Source organism: Scophthalmus maximus, chromosome 13, assembly GCF_022379125.1.
Source record: "Scophthalmus maximus strain ysfricsl-2021 chromosome 13, ASM2237912v1, whole genome shotgun sequence".
NCBI lineage: Eukaryota > Metazoa > Chordata > Actinopteri > Pleuronectiformes > Scophthalmidae > Scophthalmus > Scophthalmus maximus.
This window is the reverse complement of record NC_061527.1, coordinates 12,769,545-12,786,266: the sequence shown is the minus strand read 5'-3', so window position 1 is coordinate 12,786,266 and position 16,722 is coordinate 12,769,545. Positions and strand designations below refer to the sequence as shown.

General features: G+C 44.0%; 2 protein-coding genes across 6 annotated transcripts in view; both read left to right on the top strand.

Annotated features, from left to right (window-relative positions):
• The window catches only part of LOC118317738 (unconventional myosin-IXa), a 54,051-nt gene extending 44,163 nt beyond the window's left edge, over window positions 1-9,888 (top strand). Inside the window, exons 26-45 of one of the 4 annotated variants that reach the window (XM_035646679.2) lie at window positions 52-1,245; window positions 1,466-1,541; window positions 1,726-1,844; window positions 2,400-2,515; window positions 3,020-3,213; window positions 3,304-3,411; window positions 3,521-3,691; window positions 3,774-3,815; window positions 3,914-4,025; window positions 4,135-4,208; window positions 4,773-4,965; window positions 5,092-5,220; window positions 5,437-5,542; window positions 5,733-5,864; window positions 6,008-6,131; window positions 6,345-6,395; window positions 7,242-7,357; window positions 7,451-7,590; window positions 7,715-7,766; window positions 8,054-8,195. In XM_035646679.2, coding sequence (XP_035502572.2) covers window positions 52-1,245; window positions 1,466-1,541; window positions 1,726-1,844; window positions 2,400-2,515; window positions 3,020-3,213; window positions 3,304-3,411; window positions 3,521-3,691; window positions 3,774-3,815; window positions 3,914-4,025; window positions 4,135-4,208; window positions 4,773-4,965; window positions 5,092-5,220; window positions 5,437-5,542; window positions 5,733-5,864; window positions 6,008-6,131; window positions 6,345-6,395; window positions 7,242-7,357; window positions 7,451-7,590; window positions 7,715-7,728 — 3,211 coding nt within the window. In that variant the 3' untranslated portion in view covers window positions 7,729-7,766; window positions 8,054-8,195. Of the gene's footprint in view, window positions 1-51; window positions 1,246-1,465; window positions 1,542-1,725; window positions 1,845-2,399; window positions 2,516-3,019; window positions 3,214-3,303; window positions 3,412-3,520; window positions 3,692-3,773; window positions 3,816-3,913; window positions 4,026-4,134; window positions 4,209-4,772; window positions 4,966-5,091; window positions 5,221-5,436; window positions 5,543-5,732; window positions 5,865-6,007; window positions 6,132-6,344; window positions 6,396-7,241; window positions 7,358-7,450; window positions 7,591-7,714; window positions 7,767-8,053 lie in introns of all 4 variants that reach the window. The other 3 variants (XM_035646672.2, XM_035646678.2, XM_035646673.2) reach the window with 3 other exon arrangements.
• A 1,153-nt stretch (window positions 9,889-11,041) lies between these two features.
• Window positions 11,042-15,117, top strand: use1 (unconventional SNARE in the ER 1 homolog (S. cerevisiae)). Of its 2 annotated transcripts, none has more exons than XM_035648381.2 (8): window positions 11,042-11,172; window positions 11,953-12,002; window positions 12,309-12,387; window positions 12,589-12,741; window positions 12,863-12,878; window positions 12,977-13,007; window positions 13,231-13,393; window positions 13,776-15,117. In XM_035648381.2, exons 1-8 carry the CDS (start codon window positions 11,074-11,076, stop codon window positions 13,956-13,958), a joined length of 774 nt encoding a protein of 257 aa, XP_035504274.1. In that variant the 5' UTR covers window positions 11,042-11,073; the 3' UTR covers window positions 13,959-15,117. The 2 variants fall into 2 exon arrangements, with proteins under 2 accessions (XP_035504274.1, XP_035504273.1); XM_035648380.2 differs by having other exon boundaries at window positions 12,306-12,387.
• The last annotated feature ends 1,605 nt before the right edge of the window (window positions 15,118-16,722 follow it).

Here is a 16,722-nt window from a genome sequence, read left to right as displayed (position 1 = left end):
CTGATGGGCATGATGTGGTGGCTGTCGTATTTATATTTTGTGTTTTTACAGGTGTCAGTCCATACGTCAGGAGAAACAAAGAAAGGAGGAGGAGGAAAAAGAAGCCCAGAAGAGGGCAGAAGAAGAGGAAAGGAGGAGGAGGGAGGAGGAGGAAGAGGCAAGGAGAAAAGCTGAGGAGGAGGAAGCAAGGAAGAGGATGGCAGAAGAAGAAGCGAGGAGAAAAGAAGAAGCGGAGGAAGTAAGGAGGAGAGCTGGGGAAGTAGAGGCAGCCCGGAAAGCACAGGAAGCACAGAAAAAGAGAGAGGAAGAGGAGAAAAGACGGGCACGCGAACCTCAAACAAGAGAGGATCCTGATATAGAGCTGGTCACAGAGGAGATGCTGGATGACAACCTCTCTTCCCAGGAGGACGAGAGAGGAGAGGAGGACCTGGAGGTCAAATCAAGCTCACATACAGAGGAGGAGGAACAGGACAAGGATGACGAAGAGCTGGAGGATGAGGATGAGGAATTACATATGGAGACCAATGGTACCCTGGCTGAGGCTGGACCCCAGCTGGATGAGGAAGAGGAGCAGGATTTGGAGAATCAAACACTAGGACAGACAGACTCAAAACCTGCTCTTCGCTCTGATGGGGCCGCCCCAAATGCACTTACACCCTCCTCTCCAGGTCAGGCGTCAGATACACAGGCTCACAGCACTACCTCCACACCTCCCAACGCTGAACAAGACAGAGTACGACCTCCACCTATCAACAGGGGCCAGTCATCCCGGAGCCAGGAGAAGAGAGAGCAGAGGAGACGGAGAGGGCTGGAACACAACCAGAGAGAGACTGATCGAGCCGCCTCTTCCACCTCCTCAACAATCAGCAAGGACCAAACGTCCCCGCCGAAGAGCAAAAGCCAGGAGACGTCGAAGCTAAAAGAGCGTTCAGATAGCAAGGAGCTGGACCAGTACACCTTTGTGGCCTGGAAAATGAAGGATGACAAGGGAGGGAAGAAGGAGGCAAAAACTTCTCCTGCACCTCCTGTTTCTGGTCCTGTTCGTCCGTCTTCCCTGTCCCTGCGGCCTGCTGAACCTGCGGCTGACAGAAACGGCCTTGTGGAGGGTGTTGGTGCAACAAACCTGCACCGCCGTCCTGGGGCCATCAAGGAGAAACCAGAGAAGTGGAGGCGGAGTGACGGAGAATACCCCGAGAGCGCCAGCCCTCCTCCACTTCACAGCGAAAGGAGGAAAAAACAACCACTGTAAGTCTTCTGTTATCTCGATGCTTTCAAATCTACCCTGGTGCTAGAGGACAACTCTGGAGATAAAATATGTTGACAATCCCAAAAATATAGAATATCTCCAGATGAATCCTTTCAACTACAGGAAGTTTTTGTCTTCAACAATCCCTCAGTTGTCAGAGTATCTTTCCACACATTGATCTGTGTTTCATCCATATCTCTCTGTCATGTCCGTCTGCAGGGGTGAAATGGCCTCTTCATCAGTTGACAGCTTGTCTCCAGGCTCTGAAGGAGCTGGTGCTCCGTCAGCCAGAGAGGTATTTTATATGTTGATCCATTTCAATTCAAATGTCTTCTTTCAAAAGCTCAGATACACATTTTTGAGTATGAAACAGCAACAAATATCACATCATCTTTGAAATATGTACAGTACATTACACATGCCTTATACTTTATTCACTGTGTTTTCATTTTCTACTGTTTTTGTATTCTGTCCTGCAGATAATTTCCCCATCAGAGAGTCATGGTGACGGCTCAAGGGGCAGCTCCCTCAGAAGGAAGCAGCAAGACGGTTCCAGTCACCAAGATTTAGCCCACTCCATCCCATCCACACCAGACAAGTAATGCACTGGACTGGCTTATACTGTAGACGCAGACTTGTGATGAACAGGGCTGCTATTAAATGTGACTGGACTGAGATGGGTGAAGCACAGCATGTGTCTCATAGGCAACAATGTATATAGTGTCAGTAAAGATTATGCTATGAAATAAATTATAAGAAAAACACTTTGTTTAAACCACATTGATGTACGGAGCTCCTTGTGTGGAGTTGCACGGTCACGAGAACTGCATTTGCTCTGAATCCATTTTGTCTATGTGCCAGATATGTACACTAATGGCCCAGTCATGGGTGCAAGGATTTGTTTTTAATTTGTATTGTCGCTATGGTGACACAGCTGGAGCAGGGCTTGAATATGTGGCACTTTAAAAGCAAACTCTTTCAAGAAATTTGAGTTGAATTTTTTAAACACCAGGGTCACACAAAATCAGAAAGGAGATAAGAATTGAAAGATATGAAATTGTGAGTCCAGGCTGAAGACTTTTAGAGTTTACCTAAGTTTTGCTCAATGATGTTTATGAATATTCATCTAGTCTGGTGTTTCTTTGTCCTGCAGGTCCGGTGGTTTCTTCAGCAAGATTTTGAAAAAACGTCCCCACAAAGAGGCCCAGACGCCAGACAACGGAGATCTGACACTGGCTCAGATCCTCAATGAAAAGCCAACAGGGGAAGGTAATTCATACAAACTGTGCTCAGGGGTTAAGTTGGTCCCTGTGCCACTTGTCCAAAGCTGATGGAAAGAAAAGTGATTCTAATGTATACTTTACTAAAATCATCTTGAATAATGACATTGTGATAATTAAAATATTGACATCTTTAACGTTTCTGTTAGTGATCAGCAATAACCGCACTAAAAGTGCTTGACTTGCAGTTCACTGCCACCACACCTCTTGAACATGGAAAGAAAACACAGGTGTATTATCATTTATTATTCCCAGGCCTTAACTAATCCGCCTGTTTGCTTTCTGAGAAAACACTGACCCGTGCAGGATCATGCTCAGTAAAAACAAAATAACTTTACTTTGGGTTTAGTTTCATCAATGGCACTCATGCGTAGTGCACATTCTGCATCAAACGTCTGAGCTCAGTTTGAGAGAAGAGGTAGAGGAGTAGTCCATATATCATTCAGACCAACTCTTCCTCATCTACTCGATTTCAAAATATTCTCCTTTTCAGCCCCAGCATCTGGACAGCCATCTCGGTCTCTCTCCCAGACACATGGCGACCGTGCTGCTAAAGGTTTTGGCCGTAACCCCTCAATAAAGATCAGTCGTGCCACGCGGGTCTCGGAGCAGTGGAACGCCTCACTGGACCGGGAGATCACCAATGCAAACGAGCTGCGGCACCTCGATGAGTTTCTGGGCAACCAGGTAAATAACAGATGACAAGACGTTTGCCCGTTGTGGGAAATATATTTATTATTTACCTACAAAAATTCTGTTTTGTCTGTGTCTCTTTAGGTCAATGATTTCCGCTCCAGGGGGAAGTCGCTGTCAGCCACGGAGGCCATCTTTGTAACAGCCACCATGCAGTTCAGAGAGAATATCAAAGCCATGTATTCGCTCACAGTAAGTCTGTCTGCAGGCACATAACACACACATGAGATATACTGATCAAAGCTCATTACTATCCTCTCCTCTTCCTCATTTTTCTCTCCTGTCCCATAAACTTTATCAGAAACCCACCATTGGCTACAAAGGTCTGATGACTGGCTACCAGAACAAAGTGATCCACCTGGCGGGCGACAAGCAGAAAGGAGAAGTCCAACTGGTGGTCAACTTGTTCCAGTCGGTGCTGGACGGCTTCATCAGAGGAGAGATGAAGAAAGAGGAAGCTGAACCTGCGAAGGTGAAACACTGAGGTTCATCGTCGTTCAGTCTAATTCGTCCACAAGTAACGTATTGACACCTCTTGTCTTTTGGTTTTTCAGCCTGCTAAAACTCGGAAGAAGAGAAGGAAAAAGGATAAAAGTGTAAGTCTGCAAAGTTTGTAATTCTCTTTAATGCACAGGTAAATGTTTTAATTCGATATACATTAGAATTTCTAATTGAGCGGCTGCCTGTGTTATAGATGGAGAGCCCCCTGGATCACGTCTTCGTCAACTATCAGGTCAACATCATGCAGTCGTGTGACCAGTGTAGTTCTTACATCTGGGGCATGGAGAAAGCCTACATGTGCAGCTGTGAGTTAAAATATATTTTTACTTTTTAATTCTTACTAAATCATAATAATTTACGTTCCTGCTTTAATTTCTGCCTTTTTTTATCCTTGTTAAAATCTTGTCTTAAAAGATTGCAAAATGGTGTGCCACAAGAAGTGCATCTTCAAAATAGTCACCGACTGCTCCACCTTCTGTGCCAAAAAGGTAAGTTTCTATTCCTACCTGTTCCACAAGACTCACCCAGTTTTTCATAATGTCTGAAACATGGCACTAGTAGTTCTCTGCTGGTATTCTTGGATAAATAACTCATTATTTCAGTTCTGACTAGTCCTTGTTACAGATAAGCTGTTAAAGCCTCATTGGAGCTGAACAACATTATCAGACTAATATCTTTGTTAAGAATGTACGGTGTTGAAATTGTACTTGCTGATACAGAAACAGACACATACAGTATTTATTTTGAAATAAACATATTCAGTATCTTGTCTCAACTTTTTTAAAAGACTGAACAATTTGACTGTGATAAATTATATTGAGCAAAGACACCCAGAGGAACAGAAGCTAACTCAAAAGTGGTTGCAGGACCTTGGTTCTCTATTTTGTGCCACATTAATAATTTAAATACAACATGAAATAAATAAACCACCCTTCTGAACAATACTTTCGTAAATAAATCCTCTAACTTATTTAAGAAGTATCATATTTCAGTGAATGCAATGGATGAGTGGACTTCTTACTGACTTGCTGCGTGTCTCTCTGAATTCACAGAGTGACGAAGAGTCCAGCGGTCTGCACTTCGGCGTGCGCGTGTGTCGCCTGGTCAGCGATAAGAACCCGGTGCCCATGGTGCTGGAGATGATGCTGGAGCATGTGGAGATGCACGGCCTCTACACCGAGGGCATCTACCGCAAGTCCGGCTCTGCCAACAGGATGAAAGAGCTGCACCAGCGGCTGGAGACTGGTCAGACCCCTCAGTGTTTAAAGTTCGCTATTGATTAACTGACTGGTTGATTGACAATGATTAACATGCAGGTAGAAACTCTGTCGCTGGTCTTTTCTGTTGATGTGACTTTGTCGATGTGTGTAGACCCCCACCTGGTCTGCCTTGAAGACTACCCCATTCACACTGTGACGGGCCTGGTCAAACAGTGGCTGAGGGAGCTGCCGGATCCACTCATGACCTTCACGCATTACAGTGAATTCCTACATGCAGTGGGTGAGGAGGCCATACCCCCCACCGGGGGAAAGCATTTTACATTCCACAATCTGCCTCCTGGGATTTTGTTTTAAGTTATTTATAATGTAAAATGGCTAAAATGAAGGTGGAGAATATCACACATGAGTGAAAACTAAATTACGATATTTTGAATTACAAAGGACTTGTAGTGTTAATAATTAGTGTGATTAATTATGTATTTTCTCCTTCCTCTAGAACTGCCAGAGAAGCAGGAGCAGCTTCACACCATCTACAAAGTGCTGGAGGAGCTTCCTACAGCGAACTTCAACACGCTGGAGAGACTCGTCTTCCACCTCGTCAGGTTGGGGTTCTCCTGTACATGGTTTAGCATGACTGTTACATAATTTCCTCGTGTTGCAATTGAAATATTGTTTTCTTTCTTGACTCATCACCCATTGTAACATAACATATTTAATTGCAGCTAAGTCAAAGTCTGGATTAAATGTACAAGCGGCGAAACAAATGCTATTATGTGATGAATTCTCTCGCAGGGTTTGTAAAGAGGAGCCTCACAACCGCATGTCTCCGAACTCGTTGGCCATCGTTTTCGCCCCGTGTATCCTGCGCTGTCCGGACAGCGCCGACCCGCTCCTTAGCATGAAGGACGTTGCCAAAACCACCACGTAAGACTGCCACGACAGCAGAAAATGGCGAAAATCTGCTTTCATATTTTGTAATTCAATGCCTTTCCTGTACACGCCCCTTACATAACCAGTGAACAGCTGTAAGTTAGCACACACGCTCATGTGCTCTCCTCCCTCTGTAGGTGTTTAGAGATGCTCATCAACGAGCAGATCCGACGCTACAACGAGAAGATGGAGGAGATCGAGCAGCTGGAGTACGCTGAGGCTCTGGCTGTCAACCAGCTCAAACTCAAAAGACAAAACACGGTGAGGAAAAGAACTCCTGCCTTCGTTCTGGATCACCTGGATTCAGTGTTTTTCTTTAAAACCCATAGCAATAGTTAGAGCGCTGCTTAGCCTCAAGCAGCCAGTGACTTTTTTTTACTTCTTTTATTTAAATCGTACGACAACCCCAGTATCAGAAGCTGTTGTTCTTCAGTGACGTGGGTAACGTGGTCAATGTTCCTTGTCTCTCCTTAGCACTTCTGCCATTTACCTCTCAGATTCTCAGCTCCTTACAAAGGAGTGGTGGTATGTATCACTGAGTTCACAGTAGATCTCGTAGTCGTAGTGTGTCGTAGTGCGCCATGTAGAAGCACCTGTGCATGGCATGTTAGATGTGGGTGACTTTTGATGCTCTTGGCTGTAATTTATTTAATTTTTATTTATTTATTTATTTTCATCCGACTTTCCTTAATACTTTTTTTTTAATCTTCCTTACTAACTGGTCGTAGATTGCATGTTAGTCTAGTTTAGATCCTGCTTGTGATGGGAAGGACTTGCTGTTTGCCATCATTCTTGTTGTTTCTGCGAGGGGAGCAGATGGTTCTGGGTTGGTTTTGTAATCACTGTCTTTTTTTTAAGAAGGTGACCTAACTTGATATTTATTGATATTTGTGTTATGTGATGCTCCAGTGTCTCCATATCTTTTTTTTATTGATAGAAGATCTCAAAGCTCTGAACGTCGTGTTATTTTTTTTGGCTGTTAAGTGGTTTGATCTGTCTGGATTGTGGTGATTTGTCTCTAACCTCTGTAGAAACTCCTCAAATCAATTCTGATTTGAAAGGGTGGATGCGTTTTTTAATTAGCTTATTTTTTGTCACTGCATTTATTTATCTCCCTTTTGAAGTTATTACTTTTCACAGTAGTGCTTTATGACTAGAGCATAGATGCATGAAAACCACAGGCACCATCCACCCTGCTCCTCTTGCTTTTCTCACTAACAACGTTTGGAATGGGTTTTAGATTTGGGTTGAAACCCTTTCTATTTCATATGTTTGTTATATAAATATAATTATTGTGTTTGTATAATAGTTACGTATGGACATGTTCAGGTTGAGTTTAGGTATCAGTGTGTGATGTTCTGTCTTCGGCAGGTGCACGAGAAGGTCACTTCGGATCTCAGCGTGGTGCCTGAGAACGAGCCTCTGGACTCAGACACTGAGGCTGAGAAGAACCTGGTGGAACGTATCAAGTCCATCAAACAGGAGAAGTAAAGATGCCCTCTTGATTAACGCTTCTGTTTTCATTGAAGAGCGGCGTGTCTCACTGCTCTGATTTCCTTCTTTCATCTGTTCCTCTGTAGAGAGGATCTGGCCTGTCGCCTGCCAGAGATGGAGCAGCCTGGTTCAGACCAGGAGAACTTGGACTCCGAAGCCTCGCTGAGCTCTGAGAGTCTTCTTGATGAGCAGCAGCGCTGCTCTGCCCACAGCTCAGATCCTGAAGGTCAGTGTTAAGGTTAAGCGTGGACTTTCCTTTCCTTCCACCCTTTTCTCTCACTCACCTGTGGGTTTCTGACGAGACCACATGGGGCCGCTGGGTTGGGCCCTTCCTGTGTTTTATGGTGCAGGTCTGGACCAGTGATGGTGATTGGGGCGTTGACGTCTGCTCTGTAACAGCAGGTTGGACGAACAGCAACCGTGTTTGTTTGTGTTTATGTGTGTGTGTGTTAGAGTACGTTTGCATACCCATGTGTGCACGTGAATGCATGTGTGGCATGCTCAAACTCTATTCAAATGAATGAATTGAATATTTGGCACACCATATCAAACCAAATGCGTGATTGAACATAATTCTTCATAGATAACATGGTTGCATGATCTTCCATGGTCCTCACTCTCTCAGGATTTGTGTGTGAATCTTTAAGGAAAACATTTCTCCTACTGTTCCCTCTTCTTCTCTCCTCCAGGACGAGGTGGCCCCCAGCTGAGGAGATACAAGCCAGTTTGTCCACCTAAACCGTTTGACCTGGCCCAGCAACCTAAAGTCCTCGGTGGACGCATCTCTCTGCCAAACCTCACCCCCGCTAGCTCCACCTCCTCTATATCCAGCTGCGCTTCTTTAACCTCCCAATCTTCCAACAGGCACCTGCTACGACGCCGCAACCCTGTCATCCCAGACACGGTGAAACTCCCCCCAGGCATCCTATCCCAGTCTGCAGCCTCGCATCCGGCTCAGACCGGCACTCCTCCTGGAAATCGAGCATTCAAACACTTGGTCAGGAGAAGAGAGCAGCCGGGCCGCCGCAAAGACAGCACCCAGTCCCTGTACATCAACAGCCCAGAGTGCGACCTGCTGTTGCATTTCTCCTCCTGCCCCCCCTCCACTTCCTCCTCCTCCATCTCCTTGGTAAAACACTCTCCTCAGCACCAGAACCAAGAGACACAAGCCTCGAAGGGCCAGAGACGTTTTTCTGACCCAGACGTACCTTACATGGAAGCGGATGTCTGACAAGGACAAAACACAAAGGATGGAGGAGTGAGGAGAACTTGGGTAAACACCTCTGAGGGTTGTCAGGGCAACAACCTTAGAGTAGACAAAAGGTTAATACTATAATTGGCATGGAGAGTTGCCACAGGTAACAACGTTGGGATTGTAGAAAGCCAAGAGGATAAGAATCAAGAATCACACAGAGGAAGAGAAACTGATGATGAACAGCAGAGAGCCACAGTGGAGACGTTGTTCCAGTTGCTGTGATCAGATGGAAACTAATCAAGGAACTGCTAATGTGTTCAAAGTCTTGTTGTCCGCTATGACAGTAAAAAAAAAAAATAACTGGACAAGATGTTGCCAAGCACCTTTTCTATCTTTTTGATATTTTGTGGTCGCTATCGATGAATTCAGCTAAGTCAGAGGCTGGATTTTTTTGTGTAGCCTCTATTCATTACTGTTCTTTTTTTTTTTTTCAAACCCATTTGTGCTAATTCAAGGAAATACTAGATGTTCCAGTCGCACTTTTCATTTCTTAGTTCCCCTGATGAGCGAAAACAAGCTCACTGAAATGTTAGCTAGTGCCTTGAAAATGTACAGTGATTCAAACAAGAAACTCATTTCTCATGTTGTTATGGAACAGTGCTCATAGAGGGAGGGAGGGATATGGGGATAAAGAGAGGCTACCTTTGTCTCAGATTTTTGTGTTTATTGTACTGAACCAACACAAGACCGACGTGTTCGACACAAGGACCTCAACGTGCACAGTGTGACCATTGTACAAGAGACAACGCTCTGTCCGCTTCCTCCTTTTTTACCTGCCGCACAGCAAACACCCCACAGGAAGTCATCGCCTTCACATAGCAAAGGGAAACGGGAGCAGCACACGCCACTTTTCTCTCTTTTGTTTTTTTGTTTTTTTTAGACGACAAAAACACAAACACAACACCGGCCACGTATGCAACAGCCGTGCCACGATGTCTTTAAAGCTCCAAGAACTCCTCGAAACTGCCTTTCCCCTTTTCTAAAATGAACTTGGCTTCACTCAGCTGTGGACAGTCGCGTAATGAGCAGGTTCTGCTGAAGCACATTTCAACTTGGTGTGAAGTGTAATACTAATGTTCCTCTCTGACTGCTGTTGAATGATGTCTGCTAGTTTGTATGGACTATGAGGAAGATGTGTAATGTGTAACAGAGTGTATGGTTGGGACTGAATGTTATTAGTATTAACGTGACAATACAGAACGTGATGCTTGTAACATCTGCTGCCGTGTGATTTGATCCAGCACATTCGATAAAGTTTCTCAGTGTGGATTTTGGATGCATAACGTCTTTTTAAATGTAAATTTTTTTTTAAAGAATAGGTAAACTCATTAGTTATCAAGGGAAGAATATTCTGGCTATGCAAATTTTTACGCAAACTATGAAATATGAGAGGCCAATGACAAACTCTCCATAAAGCTGTCTCCTCCAGTAAAGGTTAACAGATGTACACCAATACACCAACTAGTGAGATGAAGTGAGTGAGGATACACACACATTAATTTAAAATTAAATATGTCTCGATGTGTTATAAGTTTTTACCTTTAGGCAGATGACACACATTTCAGAAGTCCCTCACCGCATCTTCAGTCAACTCCTTCCTTCTTATATTGAGAGTATTTGATACTTTGCTCCGTCACACAGATAATTCCCTGGATATGTAGTAAAACGGCGTGAAAGCACATTATCTGAAATAAGATGATCCTTTAATTTGGGTATTATAGCAGCAGGAGGATGGAATAAGTACAGGTTTGAATAAGAATAGAATGAAATGAAATTTCAGCGGTTTCCAGTGAAGTTGCAGCAATGATTGTTGATGAACCTGAGTTCGTCTCTGAGATGAGTACAGAACAGTGTTTCAACCAGACAGTAGAGTATGTCAAAGATTTTTTTTCTTCATTACATTCATTTTTTTGTTTTTAAATTTATTGCTCCATGTCATCTTTGGCAGGTGAGCACGTACAGTACGGTAAGATCATCCTTTATTAGTCCCACTATGGGGAAATGTACCATGTTACAGCAGCAAAGAAGATTAATAATATAATAAATAGAAGTAATATGTACATTGTATACAGAATATATAACATGTCACCCGATCTAGGACTTTATGAAAATGTGAACAATCAGTAATATTGTTCATTGTAAAGTGAACTTGGATTTCACAAAGGAAATGCCTTAGTTTTATTTGTATTGCACAAGTTAGACAAGACAATTCAAAGTGCTTTACAAAAGCAGGAAAATACATGAAAAACAAGTTACAAATAATTACATTTACAATTCAATATAACGAGCGGGTTGAACCTCACTTGGGTATATACATTATATATAATATTATAATAGATAACGCGTGTTAAAGTTTCGGCTAAGAGACTTATCGACCGTTCCACTCTATTTACGTGTTGTTTGAAAGGAGGCTGCGTGACGTCATACTGCTGCGACGGCGAGTCGGCTTCAAACATGGCGTCCAGGCTGGAGATCAACTTCATCCGACTCCTGTCCCGCTGCGAGTCCATCGCCTCGGAGAAGCGGGGCGAGGCCGAGTGGAGGTTGGAGAAGGTAAGACGACGTGAGGTCGGGGGGAAGTGCCCCCCGCTCGGCGCCGCTCTCCTGCGGCCCTCAGCACCGCGGCGTCGGCGCATCTGTCGGGCGCAGCTGCTGGCGAGCCACGTCGCCACCGAGCACAGAGAAACGCGAACCCGACTCGTGTGTGACAGCGATGATTCAGATGAGATCGCGTCAAAGTCCGAACTGTGCAGGCAACGACGTCCCAGACCCCCGCCACGTTGTGTCGTGTCGTCCTGCGACTTGACTGATCTGAATATTGATGCAACAGCACCATGATCTACTGAACACACTGCAAACTCACCACGAAGACGAAGGACCGTTCAGCTGCAGCTGTCCGCTGTCCGCTAACGTCATCGGCGATTGATCTGCCCATCATTTTTCTCAATTTGATCAATTTGTCTCACGAAACGCCACAAATAAACTTAATTTATTCATAATTGATGTCCCTCAGCCACAGTTCATTTCGTCTACATGTCTTCTCTCCGACCAAATGACTTAAGAAACGCTGCGACTCCCGATGTTTTAAAGGAGCTGAAACTGACGTTTGTCAAGTTGAAACAATTATTAAATAGTTTCCCTGTTCATTTCCTGTCCGTTTATTAATCAACAAAGTATTCGTTGCCCCTGTAGACACAGCCCCTTTCTGAGCTGTCGTGATCCTGTAGTGAGTGGTCATCACACAAATCAGTTTTCTGGCTGAATCACTGTGAGCGGTGACGGAATAACTATTGAAAATATGTTTTAATAATACGTTTGTTTGCCCTCCTCTAGTATGTGGGAGCCCTGGAGGAGATGCTGGTGGCTCTGAAGAAAAGCCAGAGGTAAAAACCCACCGTCTCACTTGTCCTAATGTATTAATTATTGATCAGTTGTTACACACACACATTTCTTTTCTTTGGTCGGATGTTGACCGTGACCTTGGGTCTCCTCTGTGAAGGCAACTAATGTTTTTGCAAACCCCAAAGCTTCTGATGCAATGCAGATCATGTTATGTTATCAATTGCCCAATGTTTTTTAGTAGTTCTGTCTCTGCTCACACTACTTTATTTTTTATTTTTCATGACCACGTAATGAAAATGAAAGTGTCGTAACAATAATGTGGGGGGGGGGGGGTGTTTTTCAAGCAGCAAACCCACACCAGAAGTCCTGACTGACTACACAAGGAAAGTAGATTTTCTGAAAGGACTCCTAGAGGCAGAGAAACTGGTCAGTGGCAATATTTTAAAGGTCTATTGTCTTTGTGATCGTTTCCTTTTTCAAAATGATGTATGAGATGGATTAGAAGTGTTGATTCAAATATTTATAGGACGACTTCAATCATTAGTTCATTGTAATTTCTTTTTATTCGTCTCTTGAGTTGTCTGTACTCTTTTGGCCGACACAATTTTTTCCCGTTCTCGTCCACAGTCCTCGCCGACAGAAAAAGCTTTAGCCAATCAGTTCCTCGCCCCCGGGCGAACGCCCACGATAGCCAATGAGAGGATGCCTGCCACGAAAACTGTCCACATGCAGACGAAGGCCCGGTGCACAGGAGAGATGAGGGACGAGCTGCTCGGCAAGGTGGGTTGACCTGAAAGCCACTGGAAAATACATATTTTGGGGATTGAGAGAACAAATGTATTCAGAAATGGATTTATATGTTCAATGAACTCATCAATGTTGCTCTTTGGTGTTATTACAGGCAACATCAGGCAAAGGTAAGAATTGTTTTTTAAGTGAAACGGATCTCGTATTCAGAGTTTTGGAAATGTGTTTTAAAAAAGGTAAATCTCTGTAACTCTTGTCTCTCTTATAGGGACATCGGAGACAGACTTGCGAAACAGAAGGTAAAGCTTTGAATATATCTCTTCAATAAAAAGTGATGGCTATAGTCTGTCAAATCCACTGACTCAAAAAAAAGTCACTGTGACTTTTACTGTGTTAATATTTCCCTCTTAAATCCTTTACAATGGTAAACTCCACGTTATTATTCCACTGGATGTTGTGACCATGAATAAGAGCCTCTGTATAATAAAAACTTGTTAATGAGAGCGTCACGCCTCGGTGCAGGGGTCTTCCTCTGGATGAGCGTCAGTCTGCCGCGGAGCTGGACGCCGTCCTGCAGCATCACCACAACCTGCAGGAGAAGCTGGCGGAGGACATGCTGAACCTGGCCCGGAATCTGAAGAACAACACGATGGCTGCACAGAACATCATCAAACAGGACAACCAGGTAACTGGATCAACACAAGTATCACGGCACAATCATACTGTGTTTACTGGGGTTTCCATCTCACATTCAGCCTCTCTGGGAAATGTCAAGACTTCTGTGCATGTCTGAAAGTTGGATTCATGTAAAAAAAAACATATATATATTTTTTTCATATTTAAATCTTCTCTGGGGTTTATTCGTGGGTATTTATTTGATATTGGAGTGTTAGTACGTTTCGTGGCTCATGTCTCCGCTGATTCTGTCCACAAGTTGGCAATAAAGGACATATAATATTCACATCCAGCCTGTGCCGAAGAATTGTTAATCTATGAATTATTATTCCTTTCACTGAACCGGCTTGTAGGTCTGACCTGCTAAACATTCGCTTTGACATTCTCCCCAGACTCTGAGCCAGTCCATGCGCCAGGCAGACCTCAACTTTGAGAAGCTGAAGACGGAGTCAGAGCGACTGGAGCAGCACACCAAGAAGTCTGTGAACTGGCTGCTGTGGCTGATGCTCATCCTGGTCTCCTTCACCTTCATCAGCATGATCCTCTTCATCAGAATCTTCCCCCGACTCAGATGATGGACACCGATGAGTCTTGAACTCTTCCCGTGCTCACAGGAGCAGTAGCTACATGAGTGTCCATAGATCTCCGCGGCATGTCTGCATGTGTGACGCAGATCAGTAGTGTTCAGAGACAAAAACAGCTCAAGTCAGATGGACTGGAAATGTTTGCACTTTTGAAACTGAAGTTCTTCCTCTACACTTCCTCTAGGTGAAAGAAAGGTATAAACGCAGAAACTGTTTTGGATGATCAGTATTCATAGAAGGTGAATGGAGGTGAAGAGATTCTCTGTGGGTGCAGCAACATTGTCTTAATACCCAGACGGCAGCGACTGAGCCGTAATTGTTTTAATCCATCAGGTAGGCTACTCACCGTGATGCAACGTATGTGTGCACTTTCTCACTTAGTGGGACTAAAGACATGTTTTGTGGAACATTATCCTTTCCCCAGCATAATGTATATCGAAGAGTTTATGAACCGTCCTCCATCCAACGCACGTCGCCCTGGAAATCCCCGTTTGTCAATCGGTTGAAAAGTTGAGTCCAAAACTACCTGGTTTTTAACAGCTGTGGATGTTCGGTAACACTTCCCTGTTCAGTATTTATCAACACTTCATGTACATGTTTGATGAATGTTTTATAACGCACTATAAGCCTCTGCAAGCAGATATAAAGACGGTTTTAAGATATATTTTCCTTTCCATCTGTGTTTTATGATATTGTCATTATTTGATTATGGCAAATTTCAGTTGTGGAATAATACATTAATACAATCTATCTGTTTGCAACTACATTTATAGTGTGTTACAAACCATTTATGAGATGTTTCTTTAATGTATATGAATGAAATGGTTTGTTTTTTCAAGTGAAGTGTTACCAGTTGTTTCCCCCAAAACATTATATTACAAACTACAGAACAAATTTCATGTATCAGTAAGATTTGGGAATATTAGTCGTCGAGAGGTTTCGGTCTTCATGTTGTTGGATTTCTTTCATCACTCCACATATTCACTCATTGCTGAAGAGTCTGTATGTGTTGGTGGCTGGTTCAATAAATGTACGTCGGGTGATGTCATGGTTGGTGATGGCGGATGAAGCTGCTAATTAATTGCAGGATTATTGCTGGAGTCGGTGAAGAAGGAGAAATGTTTTCCCCATTAAACGACTAATCGCACTGGGAGAAGCTTCTTAACTTCCACTTGTCATTTAGAGCTGCGTGCGTGCGTGCGTGCGTGCGTGTGTGTGTGTGTGTGTGTGCGTGTGCGTGCGAGCTGCTCATGACCTTTCTCAATAGGTCTCTGCCTGAGGATGCAGTGACTTTGTGTGGCCACTGGGTGTCAGTCATGGTCTTGCAGTGTGAGCACTCAATGACCTCCATGACCCCTGATGGCCTGATCAAGCCCCAAATCCTAAATTTGTGTGGATCTGAGGATTGAAGTGTGGATAACTGAAAGCAGTTGCCGACGGCACAAGGCGAGCACACGTGACCGGTTAATCTGCATTTGTATTATTTTACTCCTCCTTATTTTGGCCTGGTAACAGTCGGGTGGGTATCGGCGGAGTCAAAACTGTATTTTTCATGTAAACAATCCCACTGAAGGAGCTTCTCGCAGGTTCACATTCCTCCCGCGTTGTTGGAGTCTGAGGCCTGTGGAGCTGGCTGGCTTGCCCGGGCTTGCCGCTCTGCCCCTGGCCCTTCCTCTCTCCCCTCCGCCTGCCCCGCCTCACGGCTGGCTGGCTGAGCCAGGGCCTGGCCCACCGTGTATTTTCGGATCCCTGGGGGGCATTTTGCCTGCTGGAAGCCGAGGTATGCAGGCCACCGGGAGACCAAATGAGGCTGTGTCACTGCGGAGGATCATCATCGCCCAGTTTAATCACAGCTGTTTGCACCTCCGCTCTCAGGCCATCGCTAATGTGAGCCGCTTTGTGAGTCTGCAGCTTCTGCTTTCCTGCTCAGACGGCAAAGCATGACTTCATCAGTGGGGCAGTTTCCCATGTACATTATAGTTGTATTATCCCATTAAACCAAAGCGACTTGTTGCCCATTTGTGTTTTAGTTTCCCACATATTCTGAAGAGTCTGTGGTGTGTTAAGTACGAGTCCCTGTGTTCACCATAAACGTCTCTGTTTGGCTCAATAGCGGCACTTTTTCTTTCTGTCCCAGCAAACCTGAACGGATTCCTTATGGAGCCTTTTTCCCACGGGACAATCCGAAAATAGTTTGGGGACTGTCTGTGCAGAGTTGTGTTTTGTAAATTTAACAATTTGGGGCCATTTTGTAACAAGGAGGAACTGCGAGTTGTAACATGTGGTGGATACTTAATTCTCCGGCTCCTCTACATTTATTTGACAGATGTAGTTACTATAGTTTCTTTGACAGTCATTTAAAACAGGACGAGCTTCCAAAATGAGACGCGTCGTTAAAGTGTCCAACATTGTTGAAATTAGCTCCACCACCAGCTCCGGATTTAAAATGCGTCTGACATGGCAATGGATCGGAAATAATAATCTGATGATACAAACCATTATAAAATACAAACCATTCTGTAAGGTTTTATCTTCTTTTTGTACTTCAGGTATATTTTTTCACAAATCAGTTTTCGTTATTGCTGTTTCTCCTCAACTAAAGATCTCGGTATTTCCTCTACCACTGGATGTAATTAGTGGCTTTAATAAATCCATTCATGCTTTATCGATATACATATACAAGTCTAATTTATGAATAAGAATAACGTTTGGGTTGCCAGGTTGTAAAAATGTCTTTGGCTGCCAGGGCCTGTTG

Coding starts and splice junctions, on each gene's coding strand:
- use1 (XM_035648380.2), top strand. CDS start 11,074: ATGGCGTCCAGGCTGGAGATCAACTTCATCCGACTCCTGTCCCGCTGC. Junction 11,173..11,952: donor CCGAGTGGAGGTTGGAGAAG/GTAAGACGACGT, acceptor GCCCTCCTCTAG/TATGTGGGAGCCCTGGAGGA. Junction 13,394..13,775: donor TCATCAAACAGGACAACCAG/GTAACTGGATCA, acceptor CATTCTCCCCAG/ACTCTGAGCCAGTCCATGCG.